General features: G+C 48.7%; 1 protein-coding gene across 1 annotated transcript in view; it reads left to right on the top strand.

The window, feature by feature from the left end:
- ATP8B3 (ATPase phospholipid transporting 8B3) overlaps window positions 1-12,192 on the top strand; it is a 54,268-nt gene that overhangs the window by 11,828 nt on the left and 30,248 nt on the right. Inside the window, exons 2-3 of the mRNA XM_090026911.1 lie at window positions 7,253-7,327; window positions 8,181-8,272. Coding sequence (XP_089883037.1) covers window positions 7,273-7,327; window positions 8,181-8,272 — 147 coding nt within the window. The 5' untranslated portion in view covers window positions 7,253-7,272. The remainder of the gene's footprint in view (window positions 1-7,252; window positions 7,328-8,180; window positions 8,273-12,192) is intronic.

Consider the following 12,192-nt stretch of genomic DNA (forward strand, 5'->3'; position numbering starts at 1 on the left):
GTTTGTTCGTGGCAGCATTCAACTACTACCCAGGCCTGCCGTTTCCCTCCCACAGCTACTGCTATATCTCCGCTCTCAAAAAGCCGGGTTCCTCCCCTGGCTGCCTGCATCCAAGCCTTAGGTCCTTTGCTGCTGATGCTCCGGCCTCCCCACTGCGACAAGCACCCAGGCAGCTCCCGGTGTTGTAGCACGGTCTGCTGACCTCAGGGAGTCCTTCCCTTTCCCAGAAACTATGGAGATCTCCCTAGTGTGCATCCTTTTTCTCAGTGTGGGGCAGGAGAGAAGGGATGCGCTGGGGAGCCTGCAGAGCCATTACACTTGACTTGGCTCTGACTTGCCTCTTTCCTTTGCCCTTAGTAAAAATGGCCGCAGCCTCCCCATAGCTTTTTATGGAGCGTGAAGCTCAGGAAGCCCAGAGTCAACTTGGCTGTCATCAACCCTCCTGAGTGGGTGTGCCCTTAGTAAAGATGGCCACTGCTTTCTATTGTTAGTAGCTGGGCTGCCCTCAAGCAAGATGGCCGCTCCTCCTTTACCATGTGTGCCCCAAGCAAGAGACAGTGAGGGGGAAGGTCAGGAAGGAGCCAGGGGAGGCTGGAAAGGGGCATGTGAGCCCTGGGAGGGAGGCAGGCGGAGTGCAGAGGTGCATGCCAGGGCCAAGGCAGCCTTGGCGCGGCGGACGAAAGCCCGGGCGTAGGGAAGGGCCTAGGCCCAACGCGGGTGTGGAGGCCGGGAAGGGCGAGGGGGACACTCGGATGTCGAGGGGGCTGGCTCCGGGCCCGAGGACCCGAGGAGGGGGCAGGGGCTGAGCAAAATGGATGCAGGGGCAGGAGGACATGACGGCGGGGCTGGGGTGGCACCGGGCCTGCCCCAGGCAACAGGGCATGGTAAGTGGGATCTGCCTGCAAGGACCCAGGAGGGAGGCCCGCGTTTTTGGCTGGCTGTCCCCGCATTCGGTCTCCCAGCAGCTGCTCCACGGGCAAGGCCTGGCCACGAACGCGACCGGGGCCTCCTGCGCTCCCCGTGCTGCTCTGCGTCCCGTCTCCTGGCATTCACGTGCTACGGGCAGGACCCCGCTAAGCTCAGGCGCCATCTGCACGCCAGTGGTGGCAGGCGGAGGGCTGCGCTTCTTGTCGCTCCGTGCTTTCCCTAGCCACGATGGTCTGCCTGTCTCGAGCAGGTCTTCGGGAGAGGTCCAACATAACATTTATTGCAGCGGGGTCGACTCTCACGAGCTTGTCAACGCTTTTCTGACAAGCCCAGCTCCTGATCATCAGAAGGAAATGAAATTTTAGGATTTAATTGTCAGCGGAGAGACAAAAAGGTTAAAACAGACCCCTCCCAAAATGTTTGGATGCTGAAAAAAAAAAATCTCATTAATTTTAAGCCAATTGCATGATTTTGTGGGAAGATTGAATCATGATTTTTCAGTGTTTGGGGTTGCCCGTATTGCTGGGTGACTATTTTTTTCTTCAGTGAACGGTAAATTTGCTTAAAAATGGACTTTCAGGGAGGCCCAAACCATGCACAAACCCGGGGCAAATTTGGTGAATAGTTTTGGGTGAAAATGTGAAGGACATTTTTTCCAAAATACGATGACATTTTCTTTGCTTAAACATTTTTTAAATGACTGATTGCACTAGAAATTCAGAAATGTTTCTTTACATTAGTTTCGATAAGAAATGTTTTTGACTCTGTTTCAAAATGACTTTTTTTTGTTAAAAAAATGTGACTTGCATTAAAAAAAAATGGTTAAGCAAAAGGTCTGCATAACCTGAAAATGAAGCCAATTAGTTTGGGCCAAATGAAGTACTTGGAACTGATATAATCCAGTATGTTCGTTTTGCTGAAAATTTTCTGTGTTAGTTTGACTAAAACTGATTTTTCCCCCCTTCGTTTTTAGCTAGGCCATTGAATCAAAAAATCCAAGATTCACTTAGCTCTAACAGGCCCTGAGGCCGGCAGTCTGCTATTGCTTTCAGTGGGTCGTGCAGGGAGAAATGGTTGGAAAACTATTCTTTTAAGTGTGCATGAGGCAGACTTGAATCAGAAGTGCGTGGATTTACAGAACCGATGGGAGTAAAAAGCTGGAAAAGCCCTGGTCTCCAAAAAAGAGCACTTAAATCACTTTAGTTAAACCAGCAATTCTTATCCCGGAGTGCAGCGAGATCTGCTGAAGGGTGCTGTGAAATATTAACACTGTTAGGAGTGCAAATGCCTACACCTGATCCACAAGATAAACCCAGAAGCTGCGTCCACATGAATGCAGATGTTTGGTTCCCCAGAGAGGAGAAGCAGCGGCACACGTACTGCTGGTGCTCGCCCCCAGGGAGCGCCTGTGCCACGTGCCCTCTGGTGTGTGGCAGGTTAACGTGGGTGGGGTAGGGGGAGGCTGGGCCAGCACTTGTGCTGGTCCCAGCAGACTTACCTGGGGGGGGGGCAGAAGCTGCAGCTGTGGCGCTCCTGCATCTGCGAGCCTGGCTGGCAGCCCGAGTGGGGCTCTGGCCAGCCAGGCTCTGGTTTGGGGCAGCGCGTGATGCCACTATGTGCACCATCCTGCTTTTTCTTTGACCGCGGGGTCAAAACCCCCTCCTGCGCTGCAAGGTATCAGCGTGGAGAACGCCTAAATATGTGGTGTGTGGTGCCACGCATGAGTCTGTCACACATACCGCACAGCTGTGCTCATCTGGATGCAGCCACAGATTTCAAATTAGGTATCCATAGTGTCAAAAACATTCGAACCTGTTGTGGTCTTTTTGGAATCCATTGCAAGAGAAGAATTGCTTTGTTCCTTTTCGGTAGTCAAGAAATGAGTGAAAGTTGAGAGCCGGCATTTTCTGAGGGCAGGCTTGAGTCTAAACAGGTCAAGACCCACTGCGTTAAATGCAAACCCCTCTGTGAAGACTCTTTGTGTTTGAGAAACATATGCAAGTTTAGCTGAATTTAATTGGGATATCTCTCTTAAGCCAAACTAAAGCAGGCCACTCTTAAACTAAAAGAGGAGTGCCCACATAGATTTGCCTCTGGTTTACCAAACCAGAGTAGGTTTCTGTGTACACAAGGCAATATTTTGCTGCCTGAAAGTTTGTATTTTCAGTGATGGATGCTAGCACTACCGATGAAGGCTGTAGGGACTACTAAAAACAAGCAGGAATTTATAGCCAGGTCCCAGCTGGAGGGCCTAAGAAATCAGGTGGCTTGGGTTTCCCATTTCTGGGATGGGACTGAGTAACAAACCCCACATATATATAGCCTTGCCATTTCAGGCCCTGCCAGGCTTTCACACCCATAAGAGGCTTCCTCTGGCCTGAAGATCTGAAAGTATAAGAGGAGGCATAGCTCAAAAGCTACAGGCATGGAGCATGTGGGAGTTATTGATGAGGAAAGGAGGTAGGAAGGACTGAGGCAGGGATTAAAGAAGGGTTGGAAGGGGGAGAGAAATGGACAGTTGGCAGATGATGGCATGGAGGCTTTGCCAGGCATAAGGGGTGGCATGATGGGCACGAAGGAGTTGCGAAGAAAGGAGAAGGGGAAGCAGTAAGGGAAGAGCACAAATGGGGCCAAGGGGATTGAGGAGCTGTGTTTTCCAGGAAAGCTGGATTATGCATGTAGCTGAGACCATCTCTTTTCCACTCCAACCCCAGGAAGCTCTGCACAGCTAGGAAACTACAGGAAGCCTCAGAGCTTGCTGCTTGCCAGTCACCTTTCACTAGCTTGAGCTGGATGGCTGCCCTGACAGCAGATTAGTGCCTGTTCCAGCATGCCTAATGTATAATTTTTATCTTTAATTATCTGGGTGATGAGTGATATTTATAGAGGGGCCAAGAGGTTTCTTCGAACTAAACTTGTGGCATATTTTTTCTTGGAAATATTTCTTGGCTGCTTTGACTTTTTTTTTCCCATTCTTTTCTCTGTTCATTCTTTCATTCATTCATTCCTTCGTTCTTTCAGTCTTTGTTTCTCACTGTTGTACTGGCTTTCAGTTCACATTTTTCCCCAGGATCAGTTTTTATGTTATGTCTGTTTGGAGTAGTACTTAATCCCCCTGTGTTTACACACACAGCTTCCATTTCAACCCTGTGCCTCCAATCCTGCCAAGTGCAGGTGCTTAATTAGCTCAGGTTTGGTTTGGCAGGAGCTGGGAACATCAGTAATTCTGAACTGATGAACAATCCAAGCAGAAATAGTAATAGCACTAATTATTCATTAATACAATAGGTCACAGAAATGTGAAGTCCAGCGGGGATATCTTAGAGACTGGAATTTTTTCCTAAGCAAGAAAGGCCTCTTCTGAAGGTCCAGGCCCCGATTAAAGCTTTGATCATCTTGGCCTACTTGATGCTTTTCAGCTGGAGTTAGTAAAATACAGGTTCAGCCTCCCCATAGGGTTGGTTCTGTTTTTGGAGAATTGCATTTTTAAGGAAAATTCTATATATTTAGCCTAGATCAGTGATTTTCAACCAGGGTGCCTTGAGATCCTTTCAAGGGTGCCATGGGCTGCCATGCAATGTTAGCACTCTTAGGAGTGCGAACACGATTCACAGGATAAACCCAGAGATTTCAACTAGGAATTAACAGTATTAAAAAACATTTGGACTCACGGTTTCTCTGAGTTCCTTGCCACAAAAAGCTGCTCTATCATTTTTCTGTAGTAGTCAGAAACAAAGTGATAACTAAGAGCTGGCATTTTCTGAGGGGTATCTTGAGTCTAAAAAGATTGAGACAATAGGTTAGATTTTTGTGTGAGCCAATATTAGGAGTGTTGGTAGGAACAGGACACAGGTCCCTACTAGCAATTCTGGCTGACTTAGCTAAAACTCATCCTCAGCTATTCCCAGGCTGTGCACAGAAGTTCAGAGAAGAGCCCAGGTAAAACCGTGGCTCTTGCACTCCTTGCTCTTCTCCATCCCTTTGAGGCACCTACTGGCTGTGGATCAGTAGAAGGAAGCAGGGACTATGCTGTCTGCAGGGTCTAAGGTTAAGGGACTCTGAAGAGAAGCTAATTAGTCATTTCCTCTTCTGCTGTTCCTGAGCTGCTCTTTGGTAAGTAGACAAGGTTCTTTGGGTGGATCTGATATCTTTTATTAGACCAACTTGCTTTGGTAAGTAGGAATTTATTCGTACTTTTTCCTCTTCTGAAGCCAGTGGCAACATTTCCAACGGCTTACCTGGGCGGAAGGTGAGTGAGTGAGCACTGGGGAGCAAGGAGGAATGTGGGAGCCTGAAAATTTTGTAGGCAAAATCTTCATAGACACCTCAATCAGACTTCCCTGAGTCTGTGGCATGGTCAATATGTTATGTATTTGGGGGCAAAAGATGAACAGGTGAGTTATAATGTATATAAAGGAGATTCTCTTACTCTGGCTGCTAGACACAGACAAACCACGTGGATCACTCTTGTTTTCTAGTTCCTGGGCTGTGTTGCTCATTATTACTGCACAAAGTCTGTAAGGTTTGGTGTTGGCTAATTCATAGCTGTTAAGGTTTGATTGCTTCTTTGTGTGCAGATGTTCCTATTTTGGAAATCAAATGTTGTATTTTGAAAGTCTAGGAGATGATCAAAGGAAAGAGAAAAAATAATGGCAAGGAAGTCTTCTACATGGGATTATTTAATAAGAAGATAGTTACTACTTTTATATGTCACTAACTCCTTTTATCTAAGGATCAAAAAGCATTTCGCAATTAATCTCCCTAACATCCCTGTGGGGGAAGGTCACTGAATTACAGAGCGTAAGGGAAATAAATCTTACTATTGATACAGGCATTTGGTCTCTGTCTAGGGTATGGTGGTAGGAGCTGACAGAATTCCTCCTACTCATTGATGGCCTCCAGTGATTTCCTGTAACCTCTGGAGGGGGAAAAATATCTTAGAGTTGTCCTGGGAGCAGGGCTGGATTTAAATGGGGTTGAGATATAACCCATGCTTTCGCCATTGTGTCAGCTGGTAGTGCCAGTCTTGCTAGTCTAGCAAGTTTTCTCAGATTTCTGAGAGAGCCCTCTCCCCGCAAATGTGGCCAGATCCTGAAGCTCTTATTCAGATGCTCTCCGCTTTGATGTCGATGGGAGTCTTGTCTCTGTAGTATCTGAATAACCATAATGAATCCATGAGCTGTAAATCTGATTTACCATGGGAACAAACTCTGAAGGGAAGAGGTGGATTCTCCATCTCTTGATGTCTTCAGATCAAGAGCAGGTGCTTTTCTAGGATTCAAGCTTTGGTCAAATATAAGGTTTTGAGCTGGATGCGGGACTGACTGTGTGAAATGCTATGGAATCTGATGGAGTGCAGGGGGAATAGTATATGCTAAACATTGCCAAAAGCCCCTTCCAGTGTTCATCTATATGTATGCTTGGGGGAATAAGGCTGCTTGCTGCTTTTGCATTAAACATGCAGGCCGTTACCACTTGAGCTCAACTAGACTTGTAATTAATGCTAGTAGCAGGACCCCTTTGCTATCTACAGGATAGCATGGTGTGGCTACATCACTGACATCCTGATATACAAAACCAGTTAATTGCTTCAAGGACCTCAAGACTGCACCTACAGTTATTTGATCCAGAGAGAAATGCTCCTGAACTCTGAAGAAGTTTGGATGCAAGTTTAGATTCATATCTGATTGCTGTCTGTCCTTCTGTCCAAGTAAACCAGTGGAAGTGACCTGAGGTCGCAAGAGAAATTAGAATTTAGGGACTGGATTTATTCCCACTATAAGTGATTTCATTCCCCTGGGATTAACAGCCACTTAAATCAGTAGTGAGTTTACCACGTGACTGCTTTATTTAGAAGATTAAGAAGAAATATGATAGAAAAAAGTAACATGATGAGTGGGAAATGGCCAGTCAGGCCTGTATTAACCTTGGTATTTGAAAAACAAAACATTTTTGTTGAAGAGATATTGCCTTTACAACATATGGAAGAATAATACTTTTTTTTTTACCCAACACATAAGCAACCTGTGATACTTTTTGTTGTGGGATATAAACTTGAGGCAGGGATTTAGGAGGATTGGGTATCAGTAGGAATTATTTGTATTTACACCTGTTAATAATCTGTTTTATTGGAGGCCTCTGGGTAGAGGTTTGTCGTTATCTGGGTTCAAGAGGAAATTTTCCCATTTCGCACCAGAGGACTTAAAGGGCCAGTTCAGGGATAATATTGTTAAGTGCACTGTCACCTTGTGAAAGGAGAAATTAAATGCAATGTGAGGTGGTGGTGGTTACTCTGGTAATGATACTTGGTCCTTTTGCTTTCTAGATTCTTGTGCTGCCATCAGCATGGCCGAGCAGAAGGTGTCCATGAGCTGCCTGAATGGAAAGAAGCAGCAGTCAGGTCAGTGCAAGACAGCATGGTGGGAGGTGCATTGGCATTGAGTTTATGGGCAAGTTTGGACTGGATTAGAGGCATCTGAGACAGAGGTAGGAGTGTGAAAGGCATGAGGGTGCCCATGGAAAGTAGGCCATGATACAATTGGGGAATTTAGCCCACAACTTCCTGCTCAGAAGTATCTATAGCTATGCTAATTTGCCAGTGCATAGTTATGTCACTAAGCCAACACCTTAGATAAGAGATTGTGCATAAGAGATTGTCCCTGGGGGCAAATGCTTGAGACACACCCCAAGCCTCCAAAAGCATAAGTAGATGATCCTTCTGCATATTTTGGAAGGTTTCCCTTTCCACACTGTGCTAGCTGTGCTCTACTTGGTCATCATGGCTGTAATCCAAGTGCTAATTTTCCTCAGTTCTCCCTCGCTGGAAGTTCAAAGACTGATTTTGTGTCCGGTCCCTGTGCAGGGGTGGGTTGGGTGGAGTTGGGCAAGTCTCCTTGTGTTCTCTGGCACCTGGCAGACTGCCCAGCGGGCTGCGCTCAATCTAGTCCTAGAAGAGCAAAGGAACAATTTCCGATCTGGGAGTGTCTTTGTAGTAGCTGGAATTCAAGCTTCCGCTGTCCCGGCTACTCCATATCTCTCTGTAATACTGGGATCCCAGACCCATAGCCTTCTTTTATTGCTCCCAAATGCCAGTGTCCTCATATAAAACCAATCAAAGCATCATTAGGCTGTGTTTTGATGACCCAATAGCTACACCCCCTGTCTCCTTTTGCCTCATTTTCCCATGAGCCAGGTGTTGCCCATGTCTGGTTATTGAGGGTTGGAGATGGCTCAATGCTTGCCTACTTTTCCAGATTTCAGCTGGGAGGTGAGGGCCAATGACCGAGCCTACCACATGCAGTTCAAGAAGAGAGTCTCTTTCTGCCTGACAAAGAGGAAGTATGCGGTGAGACATCTTGCATTAGATCCAGGCTTTTGTCGGGGGGCTGCTACTGTCATTGCCTGCATCAGCTCAAAGTGGGACCCATTTGGCAGAGCAGTGTGAGAGTGACTGGGGTCAAGCTGATAGATGTTCAGGACAGGAAACACTGCTAGTAGCGTAACAGGGTGGGTGAGCAAGGCACCAGCCCTGGGTGCCCACTTAGAGGGGGGCACTCTAATGGCAACTCCCTGGGGAGACCATGGTGCTGTGGCAGCCCTATACCATGACTATAGCAGCAGCCAGCCAAATGCAGGGATTCGGTGCTGTTGCTGTAGCAGCAACAACAAGGGCTGGGCATACTTCTTTGTGCCAGCAGCATCTGGGGACTTTGAATTCCTGTGGCAGGTAAGATTGACTCCCTCCCACCTTCCCCCACACACACCTGCTCTCTAAGGCTGGCAACCTTCCCCTCAGTAGGGTTTTCCTCAAAGCACAAAACTTGCTAGTTATGCCTCTAAACTCTATTTCTACTAATTTCTTGAGATAAAGGCGAGTGCATCTTACAGACAGGTGTGGCTGTGTTTCACAGTCATGGTCCAGAGCGCTGGAGCAAGGACTGCAGCTCGATGAATCGTATTTTTTGGTATGATGATTGAACCAACCAATAGTTAAAAAAAAAAATTTAGGTTGAAACAATACAGAAATGTTAGGATATTTTTGGCAAAATGGTAACAATTTAACTTGGGGCAGCCCAAAACATTTTGTTCAACCTGAGGCTGAATACTTTGTTTCATTTTGGCCCTCTGTAGCTGTTTTTTTTTTTCTTTGCCTCAGGCTGGATTTTAAAAAGGGCTTTAAAAAAAAAGAGTCAGTTTAATTTTAAAACAGGTAAAAACATTTCAGCACTTCCAAAATGAGATGTCTCGGGTACAACACATCAAAACAAAATGTTTCAGCATTATCAGAATAATGTATTCTGTTTTATTTTGCTTGAAACTACTGAGTTAGCCCAAGAGTCATAGATACTTTTCATAGTTTCATAGATTCATAGTTTGTAGGGTCGGAAGGGACCTGAGCTGATGATGGAGTCCGACCCCCTGCCATGGCAGGAAAGAGTACTGGGGTCAAACGACCCCAGCAAAGTGTTCATCTAGCCTCCTCTTAAAGACCCCCAGGGTAGGAGCCAGCACCACTTCTCTTGGAAGTTGGTTCCAGATCCTAGCCTCCCTGACAGTGAAGTCGCGCCTCCTGATATCTAGTCTGAATTTACCCTCTGCCAGCTTGTGACCGTTGTTCCTAGTCAATCCTGATAGTGCTCGGGGGAACAGGGACTCCCCCAGTGCCTGCTGGTCCCCTCTGACTAGTTTGTAACAGGCCACTAGATTCCCCCTCAGCCTTCTCTTGTGGAGGCTGAACAGGTTCAGGTCCCGTAGCCTCTCCTGGTAGGGCCTGCCCTGCTGCCCCCGATCATGCAAGTGGCCTCCTCTGGACCCTCTCCATGCTGTCCACATCCCTCTTGAAGTGTGGTGCCCAGAACTGGACGCAGTACTCCAGCTGCGGCCTGACCAGTGCCTCATAGAGGGGGAGGATCACCGCCTTGGACCTGCTCGAGATGCATCTGTGGATGCATGACAAGGTGCGGCTTCCTGACTGCATCCCCACACTGCTGGCCCATGTTCATCCTGGCATCAATGATGACTCCAAGATCCTTTTCTGCCTCTGCACTGCCGAGAAGGGAGTTCCCCAGCCTGTAGGTATGGTGCTGGTTATTCCTCCCCAGGTGCCTCACCTTGCACTTGTCGGTGTTGAATCCCATCCTATTCTCATCCGCCCACCCCTGTCACCTGTCTAGGTCTGATTGCAGCCTATTCCATCCCTCTAACGTGCCCACATCCCCCCACATCTTAGTGTCATCAGTGAATTTGAACAGGGTGCTTTTTACCCCTGCATCCAAGTCACTGATGAAGATGTTGAACAGTGTGGGCCTGAGGACTGAGCCCTGGGGGACCCCACTGCCCACATCCCTCCAGGTTGAGAATGACCCGTCCACCTCCACTCTGGGTGTGGCCCTCCAGCCAGTTGGTGACCCAATTGACTGTGTGGGTGTTGACACCACAGTCCCCCAGTTTCCTAATGAGAAAAGGGTGAGAGACAGTGTCGAAGGCCTTCCAAAAGTCCAGAAAGTCTATGTCCACTGCTACCCCTGCATCTAAGGATTTGGTGACCTGGTCGTAGAAGGCCACCAGGTTGGTCTGACAGGACCTGCCTGTGGCAAGCCAGTAGGGGGCGCTCCTGCATTGAGCCACCCACCTCCCTGCGCCTGACCACCTTCCCGGCTCGGAGTGCCTCCCTGGGGGCGCCTCACGTCTGGCTGACCCCCTTCCTGGAGCACACTCACTAGCCTGGGGGTAACGTAAGCTGCCACCACCCCAAGAGGGGACTCTCTCGGCCCTGTGTCCTTGGGGAAACACAGGCCTAAAATCCTATGGGTACTCGATCCAGTACAAGCACTTGGGACACTTCCCCAAGTCGGGGGCCAAAAAGGAAAGTCCCTCTTAGTCCGCAGACCTAAGGGGCCTCTTAGGCATAATTTAGACCCACCCCTCTAAGTCTCCTACACCGGTCACAAAGGAGAACTTTATTGATTACAGGGGTAGTGTGAAAATAGGGTACAAGATAGAGCAATATCATAGAAAACCCATTGAGCAAAGCAGTCTGGCTGAGGTAGCCTTTTGATCACGCATCTGTGTTACTGCCAGCTAGATATCTACCCAGACCTCGAGTAGCTTACTCACAAGCATCATCCTGAGGCTGTTGGAGATCCCCTCTGGAGGCAGGCCATTCCTCACTCAGGAGTGACGGGGGGGAAGAGCCAGTTTCAGATGGTCAAGCTCCTCTTTAAGTGCGACTCCCCCGCATGGCTGCTGCCCCCTCCTCCTGGGCAGTCTTAACTTTATATAGCCCCTGTGACCTCATTCACCTGGTCCAATGGGGGCCAGCACCTGTTGGCTGTTGGCCAACCAATCTGAACTACGTCACCAGTTGCCGGGCAGACTCTAGCCCACCAGGTAGATGCCCCTCGCCCAGGTAGCTGATGCCAGTCATGTAGGCAGGGGGAGCAGGCTTCCCTCCTCCCTCAGGAATGCAGCCAGCTCAGGTTACCTAAAGGGTGTGACTTCTCTGCTGGGCCCATCCGCATCACATTGTCACAGCACAGAGATTTTGGAGAGAAACAAAAGGTGACTTCCTGCCCCACTGCCTCTAATGAACACGTGTTGGTTGCCCCTAAGCATACTCTCCCCTGCTGGCCCCTCGTGGACAAGTGCCAGGATAATTCTCTCAAAAAGTTTACCCAGGATTGAGGTAAGACTAACTGGCCTATAGTTCCCCGGGTCCTCGTTCCTCCCTTTTTTGAAGATGGGAACCACATTGGCCCTCTTCCAGTCCTCCGACCCCACACCAGAGCACCACGAGTGCTCGTACAGCCATGCCAGGGGTCCCGCAATGACCTCAGGCAATTCCCTCAGCACTCGGGGGTAGAGATCGTCCGGACCAGCTGATTTGAATACATCCAGTCCCTCCAGAAGTTCCCTGACTAGCTTGGCCTGGGTCCCTCCCTGACCCTCGGCCTGGGTGCGCCTCCCCTGGGCTCTGACGGGGGCCCGGTGGGGGGGCTGTTCCGGCCCCTCCTCAGGAAAATGGAGGCAAAGAAATCATTAAATATGTTGTCTTTGTCATCTGGTGTAACGACCAAATTTCCTACCCGGTACCTTCTTTTTGCCCCCTGTGTATTTAAAAAAGGACTTCTTGTTGCCCTTGACCCGGGAAGTTAGTCCCAGTCCCATCTCCGCCTTGGCCTCCCTGACCGCCCCCCTGCATCCCCGACCAACCGCAGTATAGTCCTCCCTGGGGATGGCCCCTCCCTGCCATCGAGTATGCGCCTC

Source organism: Crocodylus siamensis, chromosome 14 (assembly GCF_052110815.1).
Source record: "Crocodylus siamensis isolate JL-2025a chromosome 14, ASM5211081v1, whole genome shotgun sequence".
NCBI lineage: Eukaryota > Metazoa > Chordata > Crocodylia > Crocodylidae > Crocodylus > Crocodylus siamensis.